This window comes from Papilio polytes, unplaced genomic scaffold, assembly GCF_000836215.1.
Source record: "Papilio polytes unplaced genomic scaffold, Ppol_1.0 DF824135.1, whole genome shotgun sequence".
In the NCBI taxonomy this organism is placed as follows: Eukaryota; Metazoa; Arthropoda; class Insecta; order Lepidoptera; family Papilionidae; genus Papilio; species Papilio polytes.
The window spans coordinates 2402866-2429069 of NW_013525069.1; the positions used below are offsets into that span (position 1 = coordinate 2402866).

The 26204-nt window shown below is 33.7% G+C and overlaps 2 protein-coding genes across 2 annotated transcripts; both read right to left on the bottom strand.

Annotated features, from left to right (window-relative positions):
• Positions 1 to 4915: 4915 nt before the first annotated feature.
• Positions 4916 to 5262, bottom strand: LOC106112012. Its single transcript, XM_013294240.1, has one exon. It carries the CDS (start codon positions 5186 to 5188, stop codon positions 4916 to 4918), a length of 273 nt encoding a protein of 90 aa, XP_013149694.1. The 5' UTR covers positions 5189 to 5262.
• Positions 5263 to 23025: 17763 nt separating this feature from the next.
• LOC106099267 lies at positions 23026 to 24970 on the bottom strand. The gene is made up of 3 exons (XM_013277755.1): positions 24796 to 24970; positions 23521 to 24532; positions 23026 to 23384 (listed from the first exon to the last, which is right to left on the bottom strand). Exons 1-3 carry the CDS (start codon positions 24968 to 24970, stop codon positions 23210 to 23212), a joined length of 1362 nt encoding a protein of 453 aa, XP_013133209.1. The 3' UTR covers positions 23026 to 23209.
• Between the last annotated feature and the right edge of the window lie 1234 nt (positions 24971 to 26204).

A 26204-nucleotide genomic window follows, 5' to 3' on the forward strand; every position in this document is an offset into this window, starting at 1 on the left:
AAACATTAAAAACTAAATTAATGAATCCCACGGGAACCGTAACTATTCCCGGGATAAAAAGTAGCCTATGTGTTTTTCCAGACTATGCTCTAAACCTGTGCCAAATATCATAGAGATCCGTTCAGCCGTTTAGGCTAAAACGCTAACAAACATCCATCCATCCATCCATCCATCCATCTATCCATCCATCCATCTAAACTTTCGCATTTATAATATTATATAGTAAGAAGTAAGATTACTACCTGTACTCCAACTATTCTGTAATGTTTCTTAAGTTGGATTTTCACTGTTAAATCGCTTACACAAAAACTGTTTTAATTTGATTTAACAAAGAAACAATGACATATTGTTTCGACAGTAGTAACCCACGGTAATTATTTACAGTTATTATTACCTTCAAAAAGCTACATGCTTTAACTTACTGGTTTAAAATACGTTCTCACAATAAAATCACGTTGGCTGGTAGCAGAAAATTACAAGAAAAACATTACAAGGTGTATGCTGGCGCGGTATTTAATTGCAAAGTTGATTGAGTGGTGATCGCGACGGGAATTATAGTGAAGGATTGTGGACAGGAATGTTGGCAGGGCTGCAGCTAGACAGCGTGGTGCCTATGTCACCGATGACAGTGTTTACATTACACCACGCAGACAGATTTAACATACTCTACTTTCAGTTTTAAAATGTGGCAAAAAACTAAAGACGGATTCCGTACGGACTGCAAATTCATTGAGATAACGTCGTACTTTTGGAAAGCAGTATGGTTTTTAAATTCGTTTTAGACATAATTGTACATGTTTATACTCGGTAGTAAAACATGTTCCAATCTCATGGTTGTGCATCTTTCCCGTTAGTTTATTTCAAGACAAGTTAACAAAAACCACTTTTCTATGCGAACTATTTCTCTCTCTGATTTACAGTTTACAATTATATTGTCATCATTTAATCATTGATCTGTTATAATATAGTTTTCATTCATAAAATGTGCTGGTCCATATGTAGGTGTTTGCGTCTGCGCATACAGGAGCGGTGAACTATGCAGAGTGCAGGCTCCGGGCGGCGGGCGGCGGGCGACGGGAGCGCGGGACGCGAGGCGGTCAGAGCTACCGCCGCAACCAGTTTATGTTTTAAATTCGCGATAAAAAATATCTGCAGCGGCGTGTCATTAGCCGAACGGTGTCCCCCGCCCCGCCTGCATTTATTAATCTTATTCGGAGAAATCGGCGCATCTCCCCTCCCTTCGTTCCCCCCGATACCCACATGTCCTGTCGTACTAGGGATGACCCATACCCATCGATAAGTATTTGAAATATCTATCATACAAGATGTAAAAGTTCTAGTTTAAATAAGCGCTTGATATTTTTTTTTAATACCGAATAGGATAAAATACAAGTTGCTTTTTAGCTTTGATAGGTCAAAGGCCCGGACTATTGATATATTAAAATTCTCAGACGGAAAAACCTGTTCGAAGCAGACGACCTTACATATGTAAGCAGTTACATTATAACTAATATTATATTATAAATTTCCACTGATTTAAATATGTCAACAAGAAACAAACTGTTTGTTTAACAAACAACAATTCGTTTCGTATTGCAATGTTGAAGCAATTACGTGGCATTGCCAAAAACAGTTGGCACGATGCAATCTCCGTAGATTACACTAGTAGAGCTCTAGACAACATGCTCCTCCTAACCGTAACATACATCTTGGCAAAGCTTAGTTACCGACCTTGCATATTATGTTCAACATTTAAGTAGATGCCCTAGAGCGTGGATAAGACAGAGCTCATTACGACCATTCAAATATGTTTTAACAGCTAAATTAAATAGCCTATAACTAATTTAAAATGCAGAATTATATCCTAGACTTATACACATAAAATCATTTATAGTAATAGTATTAACTATAACATTGTAAAAGTGGTATCAATAAAAAAGCTTATTTTAAAATAGAGAAAAGATAGAAGATTTATGAAAAGACGCTGACATTTTTATGCATGAACTAAAGTTGACTTTATCTCCGTAAATAGAACACAATTTACCATTCATAGTTATTCCCAAACGTAATAAAGTGAATTAAGAGTTACATACAGACGTCACGTTTCCAGACATTTGTCGTAAATAACCAATGTCGATGTCGACCATTCTGTCATATCAAAAATACGACCAAATAGAATAAAGTCGGTAAGTTACTTTAATGCCAAGATATAATTTTTAAGGTCCTAACAGATTTTATTACCTTAAATTTTCGAATAAAATTATGTTGAATTTTTAATGATTGTCATATCAGCATTACTTATAATAATGTAACCCACATTTTCACATTTCATTATATCAAGTTTTATCATATTTGTTTTAATAGTAGCACAATTATTTTACAGATGTTAAGCATTGATTAGAGACGCGTCAGTCAGATGTAAGATGACGTGGTGTAATTAGGCTAATATGTAGGGCTTAGGCAAATTGCCGTAATCAACTATGCATAACACAATTAGCTCTTACAGCAATATATTATGTAAAGCTTAAATACATCAACAGATATTAAGTTTATCTAGGATATTCATGGCTAAAAACTCATTAAAAAAACATAGTTTCTTTCGCTCCCCCTTAAAAAATGGAAGGTAGGGGTTTTTCTGGAATGTATTTGCATCACTATTTAGAGACCATTTACTTAACCAGCTTGTCACGAGCAATTTAAATCATTATCGACATTAAAATCGATAAGACGTAGGACAACACTATCTGCGTCCGTTCACTCACCGTGAGACATTACCTTGAATGTTACATACATACATACGATATGCAGGTATTATAAATTTTTAATAAAAACCAGACCCGAACACGCTGAATTTTAGTTAACTCAAAAGGGACTTTTTATTTACTGTAATATTTTGACCACAAGTTTATTTTAACGTTGTTGAATGTCGCGTTTTATTTTTTAACATTGTTTTGTCATTGCTTTTATGTTGATTGCTTTTTAATTTGTATTGATTAATGAAATAATTCTACTTAATTTATTAATTTTAAAAATAGCAGACCATCAGCTCTATCTATATCTATACCACCGAAACACGTAAATTGTTGTTGTCTCTGCTTATTCAAGAAAACGATAGGGATGTGAAAATGTCTCTGTTTATATCTTTTGGCAGAGGAAAGTCACACAGTTAGGTATACCTACTTAGATATACCAATATAATAAGCTAAGTAATTTTAAATGACAAATATAAACTGAATTAGATTTTTTTATTGGTATATTTTTTAAAACCGTGTGAATTAAAATTTTGAAAATACTCGCAGCGAATCTTATTTTTAATGGATGATGTAATTGAATTGGTTCCGCCAATCGACGTGTTCTGTTATAACACAATACCGTTATGTTTGAAAAAAATAACCGTATTTTAGAATTAATGGCAATTGGGTATTATTTATTATTTAAAGTTCTTTGTACAATTTTCGTCTTAGTACATCCAATAATATCTTCTGCGCCTCAGGGTATTAAGATTGACTACTTTTAGGACCGACAGTAAAAAAGAAATATATGGATTATCTTGCATCTTACCTAAAGACTTTGTAAGCATAACTTTATATCTGTCTTTAATTTGTTATAATAATTAAAAAAAAAAAGCGTAATTTCGACGTAACCTAGAAATCATTACATTACCCTTAAATGTTAACCTGATGCATCTAAAAGTGACTATGGTTGATTTAAAAGTGTGAGTAAACTTCAGTCTTTCATTGATTTAGTGATAATTGAAATAAATCTGACACCTTCTTACGGTGAAGGAAAACATCGTGATGAAACCTGCACATATCGGCGAAGAAATTCAAAATTGGCCAGCGTGGTTGACTATGGCCTAGTCACCCCATTTTAGGGTAGGCTCCGAGCCCCTCGGTGGGGACGTATAGTGAGCTGGTGATGATGATGGTGATGACACCTAGATGGAGCACCTCGGACAAAATTCATTATTATAATAAAGTACATTATAGAGCTAAATATCTTAATGGGGAGAAAAAACTACAGGGATCTCTGTAACTCGAACCTTGTCAAGTTAAAAACCACAATGAAAATGCCATTACCTTCCACTGATTCCTAGAAAACTTGGTATCTCTAATCAATTAGATTTTGTTAAGCAAGCAATATAATTGTAATTTTCCATTTAATCTTTTATCTTTATTTTAAAATGTCGTGGAGATTCTTAAATCTTAATTTATCTTATTAATGTTAAAGTGTAGGTGGCTTGTTGGATGTTTATTAGTTTGCCACCTGCACAACTGAAAGGATCTTGATAAATTTGGTATAAATGTAAAACATAGTTTAGAAAACCACATCGGCTACTTGCTTTTGATTTTTTTATTCAAAGAGGATGGAGTCGCAGGCAATAGGTAGTATGTCATAAATTAAACAAATTTTTATCAATTTAATTTTATTATTTACATAAAATTATCAATATATACAATGTTTTGACTTTTAGTATTAGTGGGTGTGTACACAATATAGCAATGTTTCTTAACTTCGAATACCATCAAAGCAGGCTCACCACCAAATCAGGTAATAATTGTAAGATGTTGTATAGATAAGCCATCAAATTCTAGCTTCAGTATGATTATAATGAAATTATAATTTACAAAATCTTGTTAAACCAAGTATAATGACTAATGTTGTTGAAGAATTAAATACTTAAAATTGTTATCATAACAAACAAAACACACCTTTATGGAAGAATACCTAACTTGATTACATCATGTAGCTTTTAATTCAATGTATTGTTAGAAGCAAAAGAGTTACATCAAATTTGTGATAATAAGTTTGGTTTTTACTATTATTGATGACACAGGATATCCTTACCATCAAAGCAATGTAGCTTTCAACAATTAGACATATTGTACAACTTTTATCTTAGTCTATTTTTAGATTATTTTGCTGGCACAGGTGCAGTAGGCGCTGTCGCCACTCTTTGTTGTGCGGCAGATAATTGAGGAGTATCAGTCGCTAAGGCTCTGAGTTGCTTCTCAGCCACAGCGTTCACCATCTTCGTTACCTTTGCCTTCATCTTATTCTTTTCTACGGCATTGTTTTTACTCCGGACTGGTGCATTGCTACGTTTTGTCACGGCTTTCCCTTTATTTTTCTTGGCTTTAACACCAGATGGTAATTTACTTTTAACTTTTAGTTTTCCTTGGGCCATTGTGTTATATAAATAAATTAGTAAAATAACAAACAAAATAATACCACCTCACAAAACGTGATTATGACATTTGACATTGACGTTTCAATATAATTTTTCTTGCCCTACGTAAAATAAATGTCAAATGTCAAAAATCGAACCAAAACGTTTACATTTTGGTTCGATTTTTGACATTTTGACACGATTTTCGACATATCGAATGACATTTTTGATTCTGAGTATAACTTAGATTTCGGTTAATTTAAGTTTTACTTTTATGTATAATTTTTAATGTTCTTTTTTACTCACTAAAAATGATCTTCTTCTTCGCAACACTAAAATATATCTTATGGAATATCGAAATTTTTCGTAAAAGTTATAAACATATCTTGGAATATGTTTGATTTTAATCTTAAAAAAAATGAACCACATGAATATTAATATGAATAATAAATTTCATAATTTTATAAAAGGTTTAGAACGAAAGTTTTCATGAGTAACTCTTAGGCACTGATCTAATCGTTATATCAAAGAATTATGGGTGATATCCGTTCAGCTTCCTACGTTAGCGGCGCGAAGCTGGTACCAACACGAGGTAGTAAATAATTCAATATTATGTTTGATAAAAGTCTTTCGCCATTGATCTTGCAGTTAATAGTTTATACATTGAGTTTTATTGTGAGAAAATTGCTTTTATTAATGACACTGATTAACAATGAATTTCTGCTAGAAAATTAACTCGGCTAAAAATTTTAAGCATTTTTAATTCATGCGCCTGTTTTAACACCAGAGCAAACTCTCGCAACTGTCTCGCTCAATCGTCTGTTTATGCTCTTAAAATCTTTCCTATAAAATATCATACAATAATTAAAAACAGAGAATTATTTTTCACTCCGTCAATTATATCCGCCAGTCATATTTATGCGGAATTAATAAAAATAAATGGACAATAACGAAGCAATTAATTGTATACAGGCAACTCCACTCGGCAATTAATGTTCCGTGAAATGGAATCATCCAACCCCTCGAAAAAATTGTTGAAATTTTAATGTAAGTATTTTATTACATTTCACTATTTTTATTTCTCAAAATAATTTTAAGTGCTGATAAAATTTGAGTATAAACTGGCTTCAATCGAAATTCAAAAATGTTTAAATACACTTCACCAATTCTACGTAAGAGTGAACACTTAAAATTGCTTATTCATAAATCCAGAACTAAATTTCACCACCATTTTTCGAGAGAATAGACAGAAAAAAGGTCCGTGGAGCTGAGCTTCTAGGTTTAATTTCCTCGGCGGCGTTGCTTTGAGATTAATTTACCAAAAGCGTTGCTGTGTGCATTCTTAAAGCATTTAATTGCTATTTATGTGCACAGATTGCGCACAAGAGATTACATGATTATGTTACAAAATATTAACTGTGAGCTATAACAACATGAGTTTAGGGCTTATCCCACCACTGGCTGATAGAGGCTCAGATAGCTTAAAAATGCCGTCACTGTCAGCTAAGGTAAGAAAATTCGATATTTCCATCACATATTTTTCGCGGATTGTTATCAGACAAAATACAATTAATTAATAATTAACCGAATTAAAAAAGGACACTAATCTGTAAAACTAAATTACGTTTATTACAAATTTATTACAATATAATGTGATTAAAAAAGTGTAACCCAAGCTGAAAAAGTAATCTAACATACAAGACCAAGTCTTACAATTCACTGGAATCACGAAGACGAAGAATTAAGTCTACTATTTCGCTAGGATTATACATAAATTAACTAGAAGTGTGTTGGTAATAAAAGTTGAGAACTCTTCAAAATAATTATGCAAGCGGTAGAATAATTAGAAAGGCTAGTTTAAACCTAGCTCGTTACCCGCCTAACGTTGTAATAAAGAGTGCACGTGCTCCTAACAACGTGGCTCAGCTTGGAGAACTTACAACGCGGTCATTTAATTATTAATTAAATTATGACCTCAACTACTTTAATATTTTAATTATTATAATAATATGTTAATATAAAATTATTTCACTGAACGGAAATAAAGGTAGTTGAATTTTATATTTTCTTAATAACATTGAAAAGTCAAAATACCAAACTAACTGTTGTTAAATTTTTTATATCTGTGTTCCGATTAATATTCAGATTTTAGCAAACATCGGATCTTAAATCGACCAATCGAGTCGCGATAATTCAAGTTGTCAGAATATGTTTCTTGTACGTCATTTCTTTTTTTTTTTAAATGTTTGTTAAATACTAAAGTTTAAAATAAGAATGTTTTAGAATTTAAATATAGTTCCCTCTATGCATCGTTAAGCTCTCCTAAGTGTTTCAATACGTCCCAAGACACGTCTGGAAATTTATGAGAGAACTTTCATACCCGCTCTTGATATTGATCTTAGCTGGAATTTTCATTTCACGCGCAAAACTTGTATTTGTTTATTACAAGTTCGTGTTAAAGTTATTTAACATATGTGTTTACTTGAAAATACAGTAAAAACAATTTTGTGCGACATTCGTTAACGATGTATTGATTTTCGGGACAAAAACTTTAAAATAAAACAGTGTTGGGTATAAAATTATTGCTTACTAGTTTTCACCCTCGACTCCGTCCGAGTGGATTAAAAAAAACAAAAGTAAGTAGCCTCTGTGTTCTTCTAGACTATCCTCTACATCTAAATTTCTACATACCAAATTTCATCGAGATCCGTTCAGCAGGCTACAAACTCTAACAAACATCCATCCATCCAGCCATCTAAACTTTCGCATTTATACTATTAGTATGATATCTCTCTGTCTCAATGTTGTAAAATGAAATATTACCTAATGCTCAATAATGTTGCTTTTTAATAACACATAGTTTTTTTAAATCGGTTCAGTAGTTTTCGAGTTTCTTGCACGTAAAAAAATACTAATTTTTCCTCTCAATAATAATAGTATAGACGTATAGATAACAACGGAAACAAATAAGGTTAAATAGAGTGGATATAGTTCGGTTTATATTACGACTTCAGTAAAAAATACGTACGTTTTCTTCGTTCATCCTTTTTATGTAAGTTCAAAAGGATAGAAACAAAAGGTATCTCGGCAAAAATTCGTATCCGCCGGAAAGCAATGGGCGTACTTATTGTCACTTTTGGAAGTTATTAAACTCTGAGAGCTAAATTGGGGTAAGAAGTCGGCGGAATTTCTTTTTTTATGTGTCGCTGAAATCGTAAAAAGAATTCGATCTATCCATTATGTTGTAAAGTATAATTTACTAGCTTTTGCTCGTGACTTCTTCCGCGCGGAATTAAAATAAACTGTAGTAATAAATGAAGCTTATTTTACTTAGTAATAATGTAGTTTTCTAATGGTACAAGACATTTTAAATCTTGTAGTTTTCGAGTTTATTGGTTACAAAAAAAACCTTAAATTAATATAGATTCCATAACGTTTATATGATTTTCGTTTCAAAAATAAATTATCATCAACGAAATATGATTTATAATCTTGATTTTTCACTTTTATTTACTCTATTAATTGTCAAATTATACAAATTGAGTTTTGTCAGCATTTCGAATTAACAATTTATCAATGTCATGTAAATAGAGAGCAAAGTAAACAACATTGATAATGCCCGCAGTGCGCTTTTTCGAAACATATCGCTGTATCAAATTTAAAACGTTCACTGAAAACCCGCTGTATTTCTGTTATTTTTTACTATATTAACCATTTTATCACAATGAAATCTTTGCCGCGTACTATAGAGATGAATACATAGGTTTAAAAACAAATGGTTAGCTTCTTTATATTTTAAATTATTAAGTTTAAATTGGTTTTAACTATTAGGTATTAAAACGGTAAGTCATCATCATCATCATCATCATCACCAGCTCACTATATGTCCCCACTGGTAAGTATTGTTTAGTTATTAATAACTAGCTGTTCCGGTGCGGCTTCATCCGCATGAAATGTCAAAATTCAAATGCATAAATGACAATTGCTTCCTTGATATTGGCAGCAACTTATGGTCTCTTTCCCACCTTAAGGTTTTTATCTAAAATATTTACCCCCTGAGTTTAACGTCGTGAAAATATACAGCCTAAAGCGTGACGTAAGTGTAGGGCTTTTTATTAAAGAAAGAATTATTCAAAAATATGCTGTAATTGCTGACGTCTTAGGCAACAAAGAAGTGTGTGTTTACGCTTAATTATAATAATATAGAGTATAGATTTAGTTATGTTATTAAAGAGACTATTTTCGAAATGACAAACACATGAAAAAAAATGTCTTTAATATTTCACGTAGTAAATGTATGTGCATATTTGTTATCGAAGTTACTCGTACATTTATCATTGGATACTTGAGTTTAATTAAGTAATGAGGACTGCTACGGGCTACGGACTGTAGAGCTCTCGTAGCGGGAACAATATTTGTTGTTAATACACTACGAATGGAATGAAAACAAACACAACTGAAGTATCGCTCTTAAACAACAGGAAATAATCAATTGAAAAATAACAATAATTTTTATTTTACATTACTGAAACATTGAACGGATTGAGATAAAAGTTTTACTAAGGTATTTTAAACAATATAATTTTTCTGTCTTAAAAAAATGAAAAAGTAGCCATTATCTCTTACTTACTGCGTTTGCGCAGCGATCCAAAGTGGGTCTTGGCTTCTGACACGAGAGGGCGTCAGTATGTCTGTCCTGCGTCGTCGCCTGCTATCATCATCCATACTTTACCCTAATCCCGTATAGTCGGCGCACCGGGTTTTCGTCCTACAAATAACTCTATCATTCGTCATCTCAATCACCACTCCCTTCTACGTCATATCACCTTTCACGCAACCCATCCATCTCTGTCTTGGTCTACTGGTTTACCTCCACACTCATAAATAATAATGTAAAAATTGTATATCTAGTTATTGAACTGAAATTGAACTACCAGTCTTCAATTAGCGGTCTGTACAAACTAAAGTCTATACAACAAAAAGTGTTAGCTTAACTTGTTAATAACTTTAAATTTCAATGTAATACAACGTTAATACTTTGCTAGCTAGACAAACTTTTACATGTAAAATATGTATACAGTGAACACACAATTTTAAATTCCGTAAATTTACCTTTCCGTAAACCGAAAATTCTAGTCATTGTTTGAACCAAAAATGTTTAAGTAACCTTATTTAAAAAATGAAAGGTAAGTTAAGTGTGCTCAGGTTTTTAATTAAAACTTTTTAATTTCATAAAAGTTTTCGGTTTACGTTCACTTTTGAACGTTGAAGAGGGATGTTGTAATTATGATGAGGCTAACTTGTAAATTGTATACGTGATATTGGATGTAATTTGTAATTACTTGTAATACATTAATTAATTTGAAATTAAAACACATTGAAAATAATTTAAACAGAGTTACGACTGAACTTTTAATCATATCAATGAGTTTTTGTCTATATCAAAGGATGATTTGTGTTTTTGTTATTTTTATTCCATATATCTTTATTTCTTATTCTCTATATAATATATTTTACAAGAATATAAAAATGTAATAAAATACATTATATAAAAATAGAGCACCAGTGGTTGCTTGAGTCATTTTTATTACTATTATACTAACATATGCTAGATATATATGACTATTTGTTTTTTTTAATTCCGCGCAGATAAAGTCGCAAACAAAAACTAGTCAAAAACAAACTCGATTTAACTATTGAAATGACTTTGATTAAACAATATTTATCAATAACATTGGTTATCTTCATTTTCTGTGTTATTCCAAAGGTCAAAGGAGCAATTTATATGAACAAAGGGGCTGAGTCGTTTCACGCCAGGAAGGTTAGAATGTAACAATTCATTCTTCATAATATAGCAACCCTAAGTTCGTGAGAGAGTAATTTACCCGAAAATAAACTGCGCATAATATTCCATAACTTATAACATACTGTGAAATAGAAAAATATAGAAACACTAGCTTTCGCCCGCGACTCCGGTCGCGTGTAATTAAAATAAACAAAAGCGAGCAGCATACGTATTCCTCCAGACTATCCTTTAAATCTGTACAAAATGTCATCGAAATCCGTTCAGACGTTTAGGCTACAACTTTAACATACATCCATCAAAACTTTCGCATTTTTAATATCAGTATGATAAAAAAAACCTTTCACAAAATAATCCTTCATTCCATGTTACACACACGATTGAACATAATTCAATTACGCTGAAAATATTTACTAGAATAACAGAATATCGCACATTGATACAAGGGATGAGTTGCCATTATCCGTTCCTAATTACACAAACGCTTGCCTTTTATTGGCCTCGAGCACTTGATGATGCAATTAACATTCGATTGCTTTCACAGACCTTAATAAACACGTATATCGTTCCCTTTATGTCTATCTCTTATACTTATGTGTATGTGTATAATACAAACATTGTTACCAAAACCAGCTATGGAGGAATTAAGCAAAAGATACAACCCTCAGTACCTTTACCTAATATCATAATTTCGTAAGTATAGGTGGATGATTGTTTGTTAGAGTTTGTAGTTCAAACAACTGAACGAATATCAATGAAATTTGGCAAAGTTGTCTACATTTTCTCATCCTCTAGGATAATCTTGAATATCTACTTACTTTTTTTTTATAATTCCACGCGGACGGAGTTGCGGACGAAAGCTAGTAGTTTTATGCTGGTGAGTGAATTTTTAATTTAGAAGTGGACAAAATCCGGTACGCCGACACATAAACCAATACGATTTAGGAGCCTTTAAGAAGCGAGCCTACAATTTTCTCAAATGCCGGCAACACATCTGTAGTACCTGTGGTATTGTGGATGTCCATGTGCGTCGTTGACCTCTGTGTTCCCGCCGCTCGACGCCCCCTTCTCTTATAAAAAATAGGGAGATGAGGTATAATGAAATTGCTAGCTATAGCCCGTGACTCTACCCGTTTCGAATTTTAAAAAAATGTATCCTATGTGTTCTTTCAAACTGTCCTCTACATCTATGCCAAACATTAAGACAAACATGCATTTATCCATCTAAACTTTCGTATTTCTAATATTAGTAAGGTTATATTTAACAGTAAGAAGTGTAGATTATAAATGGTTGTAAGACTTGTAAATACAGCATACAATCTAAACAACAAGAACAATATTAAATATTTTATCACTGTTTGAAAACTACATTAGAGCTGATTGTTCTTGCTAGTTTGCGTTCTATCTAAGGGATTGTTCACATTCAAACAGTCAAGGAACATATCTCCTTTTACCACTTTATATTTACTTTATTACTTGTATTTAAAATCAAATGCATACTTCTATGTACGTCTTGTTAATTATTGAAGTAAAGTGTTTACTTAAGCTTAGTAATTAGTCTGGATGTAGACTTAAAAGAGATGGATGGATGGCGTGAAAGGTGACATGATCAAGAAGGGAGTGATGACTGAGATGATGGATGACAGAGTTATGTGGAGGACAAAATCCTACCGCGCAGACTGAATAGGAATAGGGGGAGGTCACAACGTTTACTAAACTAGAGTTGATATTCTATTACTTTTTCTCAGCCATGTAAAGCCCACTGAGAAGAGTCCTTCTCCAAAGATATCCTACTTGAATTAAAAAAATCTTCTAACTTCAGTGTTTTGTTAACAATGTTATAACACAGCAAATTTCCAGAAATAATATTTAAGTAAAAAAGTTAACAGTTACCTTCAAACAGAATTGAGCTATTCTATTTCTACAATGACATTTCAATTTGCAGCAGCGTGGCAAATAGAAAACCTTTTAAAAAGTTCATTCTTATCGTATAATGTAATTTTATGGTCTGTGTACTTCAAATCAAGTTGGGCGTGTATCTTGTAGAGATAGAGGGATTGTTATTAGAAGTTGTTAAATAGCTTAGGTAATTCGCATCCTTACTCCCGTATACTGAGTCGTAAAAATCACATAAAATCCTCAATAACGTCTTCTCTCTATTCCGTGATTAGACTTCATATCATGTTACCGTACCGTGTGATACTTTTGATATTAAATTTACTATACAAACTTTAATTTACATGGACCTAATATTTTATTCATTTCTTTTAAAAAGACTTACAATTAAGGAATAGTATGTGCCTTTTCAATTTAGTGAACAAATATTTACAAAAAAAAGGACGTTTTTTATATCTTTTCCAGTTTCTCTACTTCGTGGTTTCTCTAAATTTGAAAATAAACAAAAACATTGTTTTTAGCAACCACTTTAAATGAACTAAAAATCAATAATCTTCATTTTAACCAGATACGAAACGCAATTATAGTCTACGCTATTTTAAACCTGAAATACAAAATAAAAGCAATTAAGAGTATAGAATCGCTTTTATGAAACTATATCGAAATAGTATAGAGTCCTTTCTAACGTTAAGGATATTGCACTTGAAAAAAAAAGAAGTATTTTATACGTTGAAAGCGACCTGAGGCAATGTTCCTTTGTGTATCGCTTTCAGTACTCGACTCGCCCATTCAGCTTGAATAGCTACTAAACTAAATTAATTTCTGCATTAGAGTGCATTACTGCTACTCGGTTACTAAGAAATAAAATATGTTATTTATTGAACTTAAGTATTTATAAACATACTCGTGCTATAATCCTGGTTTCTTTATTGGAATACAAACTCTTATCTACACTATCATAATAAAGCGTAAACACACACTTCTTTGTTGCCTAAGATGTCAGCAATTACAGCATATTTTTGAATGATTCTTTTTTTAATAAAAAGCCCTACACCTACGCCACGCTTTAGGCTATATATTTTCACTCTATTAAACTTAGGGGGTAAATAATTTGGATAAAAACCTCAATGTGAGAGACCATTAGTTGCTGCCAACATCAAGGAAGCAAGATTGCCATGGTTTGTCATGTCATGTCATTTTGAAATTTGCTATTGATAATTTGACAAATGTAAACAATAAAATAAAATCTTCATAATTTCATGAGGATGAAGCCGCATGGGAACAGCTAGTAAACTAGTAAAACTTATTAATTAATATTCAAACGTGAAACATAAACCTACAAAACTGTTGAAGTTTGGAACTCACGGAGCAGTATATTTCCCGGTATCTACATACGCTATCTTATCGTATTTAACACAAGTTAAGAACTTGTGCTATACATAATGGTGAAACTCTTGAAAACAACGACTCATTTTTAGGGAATTAAAGAGTTTTAAAAACTAAACTATAAAGTAACTTATCTTACTAATATATGCACTAATATATGGATGTATGTAAGTCTGTACTCTAAATTGCGAAACGGATCTCGGTGAAATTTGGCACAGATGTAGAATATAGTGCGGAAGAATGTATAGGCTACTTACCAAGTTTCTTTTTTAATTCCGCGTGGACGGAATTGCGGGCAAAAGCTAGTAATTTATATTTTGCGGAATTAATGCGTAATCATATCGTAACCTAAAGTTTCTTTTAGTTTATGATCTCTAAATGTTCCTGTCTTTTCCTTGCTTATAACCTATTATTTTAAATTTGTAAGTAAGTGTTAAGATTACGACGTAATTATAATAAGAGCATTGTGCATAGCATAAATATATCTTTAGAATATCGTATTTCACTAAAACTTTTTCATATAACAAAGAAAGTTATCTTGATTTGGTCCCTTGCGAGGGTAACAAGTATGAACGAATTGGTTTGCATCCCTTCTAACGAGGACGGACTTCCTAAATTGATTTAAGAAAATCTCCACCAACACTTTGTTAAAGAAAGTTTTTCCTTCCAAGATTTTACTCGGTGTATTTTCAACGATTTTACTCAAATAAGGCATTATTTTTAAATGTAACATCACTTTGTTTTTCGTTAAACTTAGTTTTTGGTTTTTATATTGAAAATCGTAGTGTAAACAGACTTTAATATCATTTATAAAGATTCAATATCCTATTTGCCAGAGTACGCCCAAACTAATAAGAAATACTTAAATACTTACTCTGACAGCAGTCTCCAAGTTTTACTTTTTTTCTTCAATCTATTTTAATTCTATTCTAAATCTACGTTCAATCTGTATTTTGTATATTCAATGATGAGAGCAGAATCTTATAAAATTTGGTATCCGCTTTTACATCGACTTTAGTGAGGTCGGTAATTAAATCAGAACAAAAGATTACCTTATTTAACAAAACAAAAGAGAAGCGTAACCTAATAAAAGTTATATCTAACTAATCTAGTTATATCTAGCTAGTCTAAAATATGGAAAATATAATTCGGATTGTGTTTCTAATTGGGTACTACTCCAGATTGCAATATTAAGTTATTAAATTCACCTCTGTTTTCTCCTTTCTATATTGTTCGCTCCAAACATCAAAATATGTGATTTTTCATCATTTAAAATCTAGACTATTTTAAAAAAAATTACGATTCATTGCTCAGTTAATTTATTTATAGATTTCAACTCCTTCGTGACGCATGAGTGTATTTGTTACTGTTGTCGAAATGGTTTTTCTTTTTTGTCACAATTTTTATAACAAGCTAATTGAAATGTTTTTCTTTCTTTTCTATTACCTTTACGTATTGTTTTTCATAAATGGGGAAAGGGATTGGCTCCTGGAGCGCAGTGGAACCTAGTCCAGGAGCCAATGAATGAAATCTCTCATGAAATGTATATACTTAAGAGTGAAATAATAAAACATTTGTTTATTGTCGTCTTTGTAAGTTGTATGCTGTATTTAATGGATCAAACGACAATTAATCATTAGGATTAACTAATATTGTATCGGATGTTCGCAATACATCATGTGGTAACTTGCGGCTAATGGGGTTCGAGCTAAGCGTAGATTTACGTTGGACATTGATTTATATTGTACACCGTATTTGACCGAATTAATCGGTTAACAAGCGATTAACGTTAAGGTGAGTGCTGACCAACGTTACGGTAGAATGTAACATCTACATTTCTATACATGAGTTTCGTGTTACATGTTACACTTCACCCCGTAACATTTACCGTAGACCCTGTCACAAATATTTCAGTTTCTTAAAAAGTAATAAAAAGTAAAAATAATAGTAATATTGTAAATGTGAAAATTTAGATGGATGGATGTTTGTTACAGTTTGTATCTTAAACGGCTGAACGGATGTCGATAGAACTTGGCATAGATGTAGAGGATAGTCTGGAAGAATAGGCTACTCAATTTTGGTTTTTTTTTAATTTTACGCTGATAGAGTCGCGGGCGAAAGCTAGTGAATCTACAAAAATACCTAGCTGTTTAAAGCAAAAAGACACATATAGTACATTGTTTATTATTATATGTCATCTCTATACTATTTTGTATTTTCTGAGTATTATAATTCGAGAACTTCAGACTAGACGTGACCTCGTCTATCGACGCATTAAATGCATGAACTTATACGACAATATAAAACTCTGCATATAGCATCACGTATGCAATATTTTACACTGGCTTTAAGAAGAAAGAGGATTTTATGAAAGTGCCAGTGAGAATTGCATTTCACGCGAGAGATTTTAATAAAACTTTAAAGATAAAAGAATTGAAATATTCCCGTTTTATAAATGTAAAAACAAACCGTTACTAATTGGGAATACAGTAATTTATCAATTTACTAGCTGTTCTCGTGCGGTTTCATCCACTAGAAATTATATAAACTTTAATTCATTGTTAACATTTGTTAAATTATCAATTGCAAATGTCAAAATGACATCTCAAAATATTTACCTCCTAATGGCGTGAAAATATATAGCCTAAAGCGTTACGTAGGTGTAGGGATTTTTATTAAAAAATATCCTATAATTACTGATATCTTAGGCAACAAAGAAGTGCGTATTTACGTTTTATTATAATAGTATAGATATAGATATATATTTAATAGGCAGAAAACTTTGATTTCTTTGAAGTATTGTATTTCTTTTTCTCACAAACAGTTTTGTTGTGAATTTCCTTAATTAAGATGTTAAAATTTGCATTTATTTAATAACTTTTGTAAACATTTTGGTAATCTTAAGTCTAATAAATGCTATTAAATCTTGTTATTTAATAAACAGGTTAGTGAATAACTTTATTATCGCGTCTGCTGCAGGATAGCTGTTTTAATTAAACCACCAATAAGCGCCTCGTCTCAATGTTTACGTAATTAGAAACGGATAATGGCTTCGCTTATCCCCACTGTCAACATCACTACCCTCTCCCAATTTCATGTTGTTTTGTTATCTTTGTTAGATTATTGTTATATAGGAAAACTAGTAACTGCCGTGCTCTTATAATAAGATTTATAGATAAACTAGCTTTCGCGCGCGACTCTGTTCGCATGGAATAAAAAAAAAAAGTAAGTAGCCTATGTGTCCTTCTAGGCTATCCTCTATGCCATGTTTCATCGAGATTCATTTAGTAGTTTAGGCTACAAACACTAACAAACACCCATCCTAAAACTTTCGCATTTATAATATTAGTATGATATCCAAATCGGTCTGTTACTTTGGTGTTCTAATAAAAATTGTAAATGAAATGAATAAAATGAAAGATCTTTTCCTACTGTCATTTTAAGCAGATATTGTAGTTAATGTTTTCATTACAAAATTCTTTTGAAATTAAGCAAAAATAACATTGTAGAATGAAGAAAGTGTTTTATAAAATAAACCTTTCGTCTTTTCTATAGAAAGCATCTCGGAATAAATCTGCGCTATGATAAAAATCTATTTTCGTTGTCCAAATACTTCAGTCTGATGTCTTTGGAATTCAATGAATTTTTAGTAGAGCATTTTCCTTCGAAGAATTGTCTAGAAATATCATTTCATGGAAAATTTGAATTGATAAAAGATCTCTTAAGTTATTTTCTCTTCCATTAAAGATTCTTTAGAAGGGTGCAAGCGAGCGAAGAATCCTTATTTTCTTAGTCTTTTTGTTTTATATTTTACAATCTCAGACCGAAAAGATCGGAAAGAATTTGGATTTTGAAAACATCATTCTAGTCACAACCTTTATTGATTTGATTTTGACAAACATCGTCAACAGTAAATGACATATACTTAACAAGTAAATATATATACATACTAAAGCAAAATAACAGTTAAAAGGCGGTAAAACGCGACTGTAACATAATGTTTTAGTTATTTTCAGCAAAGGAACATTATGCAGGCAGATCAGATTGCACAATCTGTCGCGTCTCGTCGCTTCGCGTACCGTATTCCTTGCTTACATACACGAGGGTAGCACAATCACATAGAGCAGTCGGGTAGAACAGTACTACAATTATAACAGTAAATGTCAATTCAAACAACAGCAGTACTGCAATCTTTACTGTTCTGTCTCACTTTATTGTCCTCGTGGAAAAGTGGCATATTAAATCCTCTTTGAGAGTTACTCCGGCTAATGTATGCGGCACAGGCAGTCGCTAATTAACAATGTCATGCGCCGCCTTTGTTTTCATTTATATTGCGCTTAACTGAGAAAGCACAGCCATAATGCTATTAACCTTATCATAATAGCGTTATAATGCTTTTAATATTGTTTTTTTTTTATTACGTGATAATGTTACATTCGTGTCATATCTTTATATTAATATAGATAACTTTGTACCCCTTTTTAAGGTAATTAACGGATGAATGTAAAAGACATAGTTTAAGTAAATGTGGAGAAGAATGCACAAAGGTATTATAATCAAAAAAATCTATAGTAACTTTTACGTTTATATCATACTAGTGTTATAAATGTGAAAGTTTACATGGATGGATGTTTGTTGGAGTTTGCAGCCTAAACTACTGAACGGATCTCAATGAAATTTGGCATACATATAGAGGATAGTCTGAAAGAATACATAGGCTACTTATTTTTCTTTAACAAAAGCTAGAATAATGTAGAAGAAAGCTATTATTACTATATCTCTACCAATGAGTAACGAAGAACGAATTGTTTTTTGTACCAAGGCAGTATAGGATAACCAATTATACAGTTTACGAATGTAAATTTCTATACGATAAAATATATACAAGCTTTTGTTTGCGGCAAACTATACGCAATGTTTCACAGTCGCTCCCGTATCCCGTTAAATTAATCTCAATAGCGCAAAAAATTCAAACGAATAGCGATCGTTTTCCAATAAATGGTTTTGTTGCAAATTGCAAATCTCTTACTCCTGCTTTAAATATACGAAGTTTTATACAAAATTCTACAACCTAACAATGCTAAAATACGTACTAGGATTCGTTAAGTATGAAAAACCTTTAGTATCTCATATTAAATAATTAACTCGCTTTAAGAACTCCTTTCTTAATTCAAGAAATAATTGCGATGATTAAAATAATAAACAAATGGTATAGAATCACTTATAAAAGCTTCAAGATTTGTTTGTTGAATTTATTTCTAATTGTAAACCTGGTACTCTGCTTTCAATTAAAAAAGAAACATACTCAATTGTCACAACTTTGTGTAGCTCTTTTCAGTTGTTTACATACTTTTATTATAAAATAATTTTGATTCGCAATTTTGTCACAGCAATTATTAAACTGTATTAAGTTCATACAAACTGGTTCGTTTTATCGCAAACAATCTCATCATAGTATCCCGAGGGACGAGGAATGTAATGTAGTTTTACACTCGATTACAAAATTCTGGTTATTTTGACTATACGCTGAGTTAATTGGGCTCAGAATGTAAAACGAATGTTGTAATAAACGAGGACAGCGATTTCTGTTTCGGGTTACATTGCTTTACAATTATTTTGTACTGTAAAAACTACGGGGTGTCGAGTTTTGCGCAAGTTTTTTGCAACTTGAATACATTTTTTGTTTATGTTGTTTGCAGATTTATTTTTCCAACAATTTCTTAGTTATACATTCTGTGTCAGTTGCCAGTATAAACGTGAAATACCATAAATTAAATCAATTAATTAGATTTTAAGCCACAATTTTGGTGACATAATTTATTAACAATATTATTATGAAATTTCAATAATTTTCGCCGACATTTTAATAAGTCAATTACTGTCGATTTTAATTAATGAAACAAGTTAATTGGGCGACAGACCGCAATCATAATTGCGTTGTTAACTTCTATTCTAACAATCTATTTTCGATCAAAAATAATAGGAGGGCATGAAACGATGAATACAGTGGGAATTGGAAGGAAAATGTCTTCTGTTAATGACAGAGTTAATAATGTTACCCGTACACCAAGTCTTCACTTTTTTATTTCTATTTTACGCATATTCTCCAGGCATAAGATATGGGAGGTTATTTATTTAATACTGGCTGTCGCCAGCGACTCGATCCAACTGGGATTAAAAAAAAACAGAAGCAATACGTAGCCTTTGTGTTTTTTCAGACTATGCTATATCTATATCGAATCCATTCAGCAATTTAGGCTGCAAACTCTAACAAACATCCATCCATTTATACTTTCACATTTATGATACAAGTTAGATTTCTGAATTCGTATTTTTTTATGTATAACAGAATTATACATGGTGTGTTATCATGAACATGCCCTTTTTCTTATGGAGGTTCGGCACAGTATGTGCTGCTCGTCCATATATTTCTATGAGCCGTCATATCTGAATCCACTCTCTTCTTAAGCATGTCTTTCATACAGTCCATCTATACTTTCTTAAGTCCTCTAATTTTGTAACCATCCAATACAATCCTAACACTTTCTGGTATATGTCCACGTCCTCAAATTAAATATAATAATATTAAATATTTCTATGACAGTGTATTTATTTCAAATAACCTTGTGTAAGTAATTTGTCCATGACAACCTTCGAAGACTGTTTAATAATTGATAGGTGTAGTTACCAGACAGACTGATTAATGCATGCCTTAATGGCGCTAATGGTTTTGACTGCTATGAGCGTGTGACAACAAACTATACTAAAACAGAAACGTATTTAGTTATTTTTAAAAAGAAAAATTACTAAAAGACATCATCATCTTCCTCCTTATCCTCCCGTAGTGGCGCAACAGGTTTTTGTCCTCCATATAACTATATCATACGTCATCTCAGACATCACTGCCTTATTGATCATGTCACCTTTCACGCAATCTATCCATCTCTTTCTAGGTATACCTCTACCGGTGCTAAAATGTATGTGCTTGAGTTCAGTTCAGACTTGCATAAATATTAGCATTATCAACTTGCTCTTGTATCAACGGAGGGTCGGCACATTATATGTTGCCCTTCCGTAAATTTCTAACAGCCGTCATATTTGAAATCATGTCCTTTTTAAGTACATTTACCACCTTTCTTTAAATTCCAAATTTATGTATCCAAACCATATATGGCACCTTTATTCTTATTAATGTTGACCACAAAATTTATGTTTATTTTATGAAAAGAATACGACTAATTCAACTCGCGTCACAATAGAATGAAAATAAAAGAGATAGGACAACCTCTTACATATGCAATTTCCCAAAAAACATATATTTTGAAAGAATTTATAACTGACATTAAAACTGATACATCAACAAAAAAAACGTTCTCTTAAACGTGGTTCAGCAGAGTAAAGCCTCGGTTGTAATAAAGTTAATAAATAACGGATGAAGAATATATAACTATTGCTTAACGAAGCAGGCTTTCATTGTGTTTACTTAAAGAATCGGATCTCATTAAAGGAAGCTTCAAGAGGCGACAGACGTAACTAGTACTGAAGCACTTGGCACCAACTCGGCTGTGGCTCGTTAGTCGATTGAATCACACGCCTTTTGTTATAGTATTCACGACTTTAGATTCTGTTTATTGCTTTTTTTAGTAGACCTTATTAAATGGAATTACGTGACAGAAATTATAATTAGTTAAAAGTTCTTATTTACTTAGTTTAGATGGATGGATGTTTGTTAGAGTTTGTAGCCTAAACGGATTTCGATTGGCATAGATGTAGAGGATATGTAGGATATGTCTCGAAGAATACATAGGCTACTCAGTTTTGTTTTTTTCTATTCCACGCGAACGGAGTTGCGGGCGAAAGTTAGTTCTTGAATATTTGAAAAATGTTTATAAGAGAATTCATAGAGTAATTAAGTTTTTTAAGTTTAATTTAATGACAATATCGTTGACCTAGAACTTATAAGTTTAAAGTATAATAGTCCCTATTAAGTTACAAGTATAGTTTTAAAGCTCCTTGAGGCTGACTGTTAAGTCCTAAGTAGGATAAAGTTTAGTTTTCTTCGTAGTTCTAAAGCATGAAACATTAAGCCCATTTTGTCGATAGCATAAAAGTAAAGTACATAGAAACTTTGGAGCGGTACTTTTTTGTCAATGTTTACGTACTCGTATTATATGAGATACTAACCTGGATTATTGGTATTAAGTAGGTAATTAACATCAGGTTGTTATCAAAGGAAATATTTGATAAAGTGTTGTTAAAAGACTGCAATTTTTAATTAATTAAGAAAACTTTCATGTTTATATATCCTATTTTTATTCTCGTTTGTATATCGACGTCTACAAGCATTGATTGTGAAGATTTAAAATCTAGAATAAATAAGAATTAAATATAGATTAATTATAAATAATTTGCGTAAAGTGTAAAGAAGATTGTAGAAAATATACATTTTCACTATTTCACTACTTTTATCTACAATAATAATTACAAATCCCTTTTACCGATAGGCTTTTATAATAAGATGCTTAAAACTAGCGAAATATAAATATTTTTCAAAGCTATACATAAAGGAATAAAAGATTTTACACTTTTTTAGATTTTTAATCGTAAATCGACTGTTTGCAGTATATGAATTCGAGTTTCAAGTTAGAAATATACATAATATATAATATCTAAATATATTTTATGTACAGATAAATAGAAAAGTAGTCGAATATAATAATCGGCTATCGATAGAGTCGAGCGGCGAGAGTGCGGGCGTCTGCCGGCAGGGAGCGCCGGCGGGCGGCGGCAAGCGTGCAGGCGAGGCGCGGCTCGCCGTAAAACTTTTAGAAAAATAGATAAATCGCTCAAAAACGTCAGAGTCAGTCGAGAAGATAGAAGAGTGGAGAACACATGAGAAGACAGCCGGCGCGGCGCGGGGAGGGGCGCGGGGCGCGGCCGTGGGGGGGCGCGTCTCACGCGTACTCAGTGTCGGTAGAAAGCGAACGCTCGGCGGGCGAGCGCCGCCCCGTGGCCTCTGCGCCCGCCGGCTCCCCCGCCTGCGCTTGCGCATACGCCAGGCTCTTCTGGTAGCTGAACAGCTGCCGCTCCAGTGAATAGTTCTCCGCTTGTAACGCTGTTATTTCACGCCTGCAAAAAAAACTAAATTCAAACACTGACTTGACTAGACTCGACTTTAAAAATCAGAGAGAGAATTAAACTGATATAATATAGTATTTTGCACCGCAGATAAAAGAACAAAACAACCAAGGATATCGTTACCGACCTCATTTGATGAGCGTGCAGACGACAAAGGTCATCGTAGACATGGTATGTAGCCTGGAAGAGAAGATAGGTGTCGCCCCACTCAAGACGAACGCGGAGCTCGCCGCCCGCGTGCAGAAAGGCACACCCAGCACGCGAAATGTCCTCCACTCGAAGTGCGGTTTCCATCATGAGACCCTCGTCCGCACTCTCCTGCGCATAGTAATGTTCGAAGGGTGCGCCCGGCAGTTCGTCGGCATCAGCTTCGCCCGGTGCCGGTGAAGCGCGCACTAGCCATGCTGACCAGCTCACGTAGCGAAGGTGGTTCCTGGGCACATGGTGCACGTCGCGGTATAGCATGTGAAGGCGCACGGTCTCAGAGTGAGTGTCGCATCGCAGCGCCCAAGCCTGCTTGTCGCGATCGTAGCACGTGGCCGCACGACCGGCTGCTGACACCGCCATCTCAGCCAACGCGCGCGCCCACACCAGCTCCACCGTCAGTCTCACACCCTTATGTAGAATACGAGAAGGAGGGCGGGGATTCCAAGGAGGCGTTCGTCCCTCGGGGTCGCACACGCACTCAAGTGGACCGGAATGCAGGCGACGTTCGCCCTCTCCCAGAGCGAGGGCATACCGAACCCGGCAACGCTGCCCCTCCCCGGACAGACGCACCAGGCGCAACGTAAGGGGTTCCTTGTTCCCCCCACTCGCTGACACCGACCAGTCAAAGCCGGCGAAAGCTATGGGCGGAGTATCGAGCCGCGGCGCGCGTAGCTCGCAGGAGTACAAAGTCCGGACCTTCGACATGGTGAGCTCGAGCTGGAACTCGCCGCGCGCGTCCGCGAACTTCGCGGTGAGCTCGGCGAGCGTGATGCACCGGCCGCGACCCTGTGCCGCGCATCCCGAACTGAACCGCACCTGCTTGCCGGAGAAGCCCTCGTTGGCGGTGAAGTGGTCGCGGCTCAGCAGAGTGAATGTGAAGTCCACATAGACGCGCATGCCCTCGCACGCGCCGCGCCATACCAAATACACACCTGGTAAAGTAATGTGAAAACTTTAATCATGTTTTTGTTATACGAGTTGATCCTATCAAAACAGTTGAATTTCGTGTGTTTGAAAATTCTCAAAGCGTGGGTAACAAAAATGTTGATTTTACATGCCTTTGATGCTTATGTCTTTAAATTAAAACATTGTAAAAGGTTTTCTTTATGTTAAGCCTACCAGGAAATGTATGTGACATATATGTATGTGTATTTCGGTAGTTAGTTAGAGGCATTATTTTCTATTAATATAGTACCTAATGAGGCGTCTGTACGGCTAAAGGCGACTGCCCAACGTTGGTGCGAGCAGCAGAAGTCCTTAGACGTGACGTCGCGGTCGGGCTCGCGCGTGGCCGAACGCGTCACCACGAATGTGAACACGTGCGTGTCGGCGCGGTCCTTGAGCCGCGTCGCGCGGTACAGCAGCGCCATGCGCCCGCCGCCCGCCGCGCCACGCCGCGCCACGCGCCCCCACTACAAACTCTGCACAAAACACACTCATACATAAATGCTAATTACAATTTAAAAAAGCATAACATTTTATCTCAAAAAATCCTGCGGTTTCTTTACGCATCCTTTTTTATTATGTTTATAGCACTTCTGTCATAGCAGTCTAAAAATTTACATTGACAATCTTTTCCATGTGCTAGATATAAAACGAATAAAAGTTAAGTAAATAAAATATGTTTTAATTTTCGTTGGTAAAATCAGTAAAATAACACATGCAGCTATTAATATTGTAGATTTTCGCCTGAAACTATTTGCCGCACGATCAAAGCTCTGAAGAGCAATTAACTCACATCATTAACTCCCAATGGAGTAATTAAAATAGACAATATTTACATTACCACATACGCTGTATTTATTATTAATGTTAGCTAATATTTATCTTCAACAAATTATTAAACATTTCACCTAAATTTTCGATTAACTAAAGATCAGCGTAATGGTACATTTGTAGTGTATTTCAACAAATCACATTGGCAATGATAGATGAGGAGCATTATTTAATTAACACAACACAAACTCAAAAGTAAACGTATTATTTAGATACGACTCATATTCTCAGCAAATGCTGAAATACATAAGTTTCGCTTGAGGTCTGGAAACTTCCAGATTACTCGATGTCGTGAATAAATAGAAACTGGCACAAGTTTGAAAGTCATCTAGATCAATTTTCACCCTGTTTTCATTTACATTTAGTTAAACGAGTTTTTTTTTCTTTACTCTGAAAATGGAATCTAACGTTTTAATGAAAATCAAATAGATTTATGGCCGGTTTTCCAGCTACATTTAACCATTCGTTAGTATTTTTGTTTCGCTAAATTCATGAACGGCGTCGAGCTACGTTACTTGAGTTTTGCTCCGTTAAATTTGGGTCAACGTAACACTAATGAATTGCTAGGTAATACAAACAAAATAAGTGGAAACTTTAGAAACCCACATTAGTAGTCCAGATTTTGTTGTTTAAGTGGGAAATAGTTTTATCTTTGTGCGCGTCATCAAACTCTCTGTAGTTCGGGTTAACCTCACATGCCTTGCGGTTATTACTACGACTGTACAGTTTTGATTTGTATACATTTTAAACTTTATCTAAATAACCCTTTTATCCTAATAACATCGTTCAGAAAGTTATTAAATAATGCCAAAAATATTCATTTTTATA

Bases quoted from the DNA above. Each gene is read 5' to 3' on its own strand.
- LOC106112012 (XM_013294240.1), bottom strand. From the start codon at position 5,188: ATGGCCCAAGGAAAACTAAAAGTTAAAAGTAAATTACCATCTGGTGTT.
- LOC106099267 (XM_013277755.1), bottom strand. From the start codon at position 24,970: ATGGCGCTGCTGTACCGCGCGACGCGGCTCAAGGACCGCGCCGACACG. The intron at 24,533-24,795 runs GTACTATATTAA...TTACTTTACCAG, and splicing joins CCGTACAGACGCCTCATTAG to GTGTGTATTTGGTATGGCGC. The intron at 23,385-23,520 runs GTCGGTAACGAT...TTTTTTTTGCAG, and splicing joins CTGCACGCTCATCAAATGAG to GCGTGAAATAACAGCGTTAC.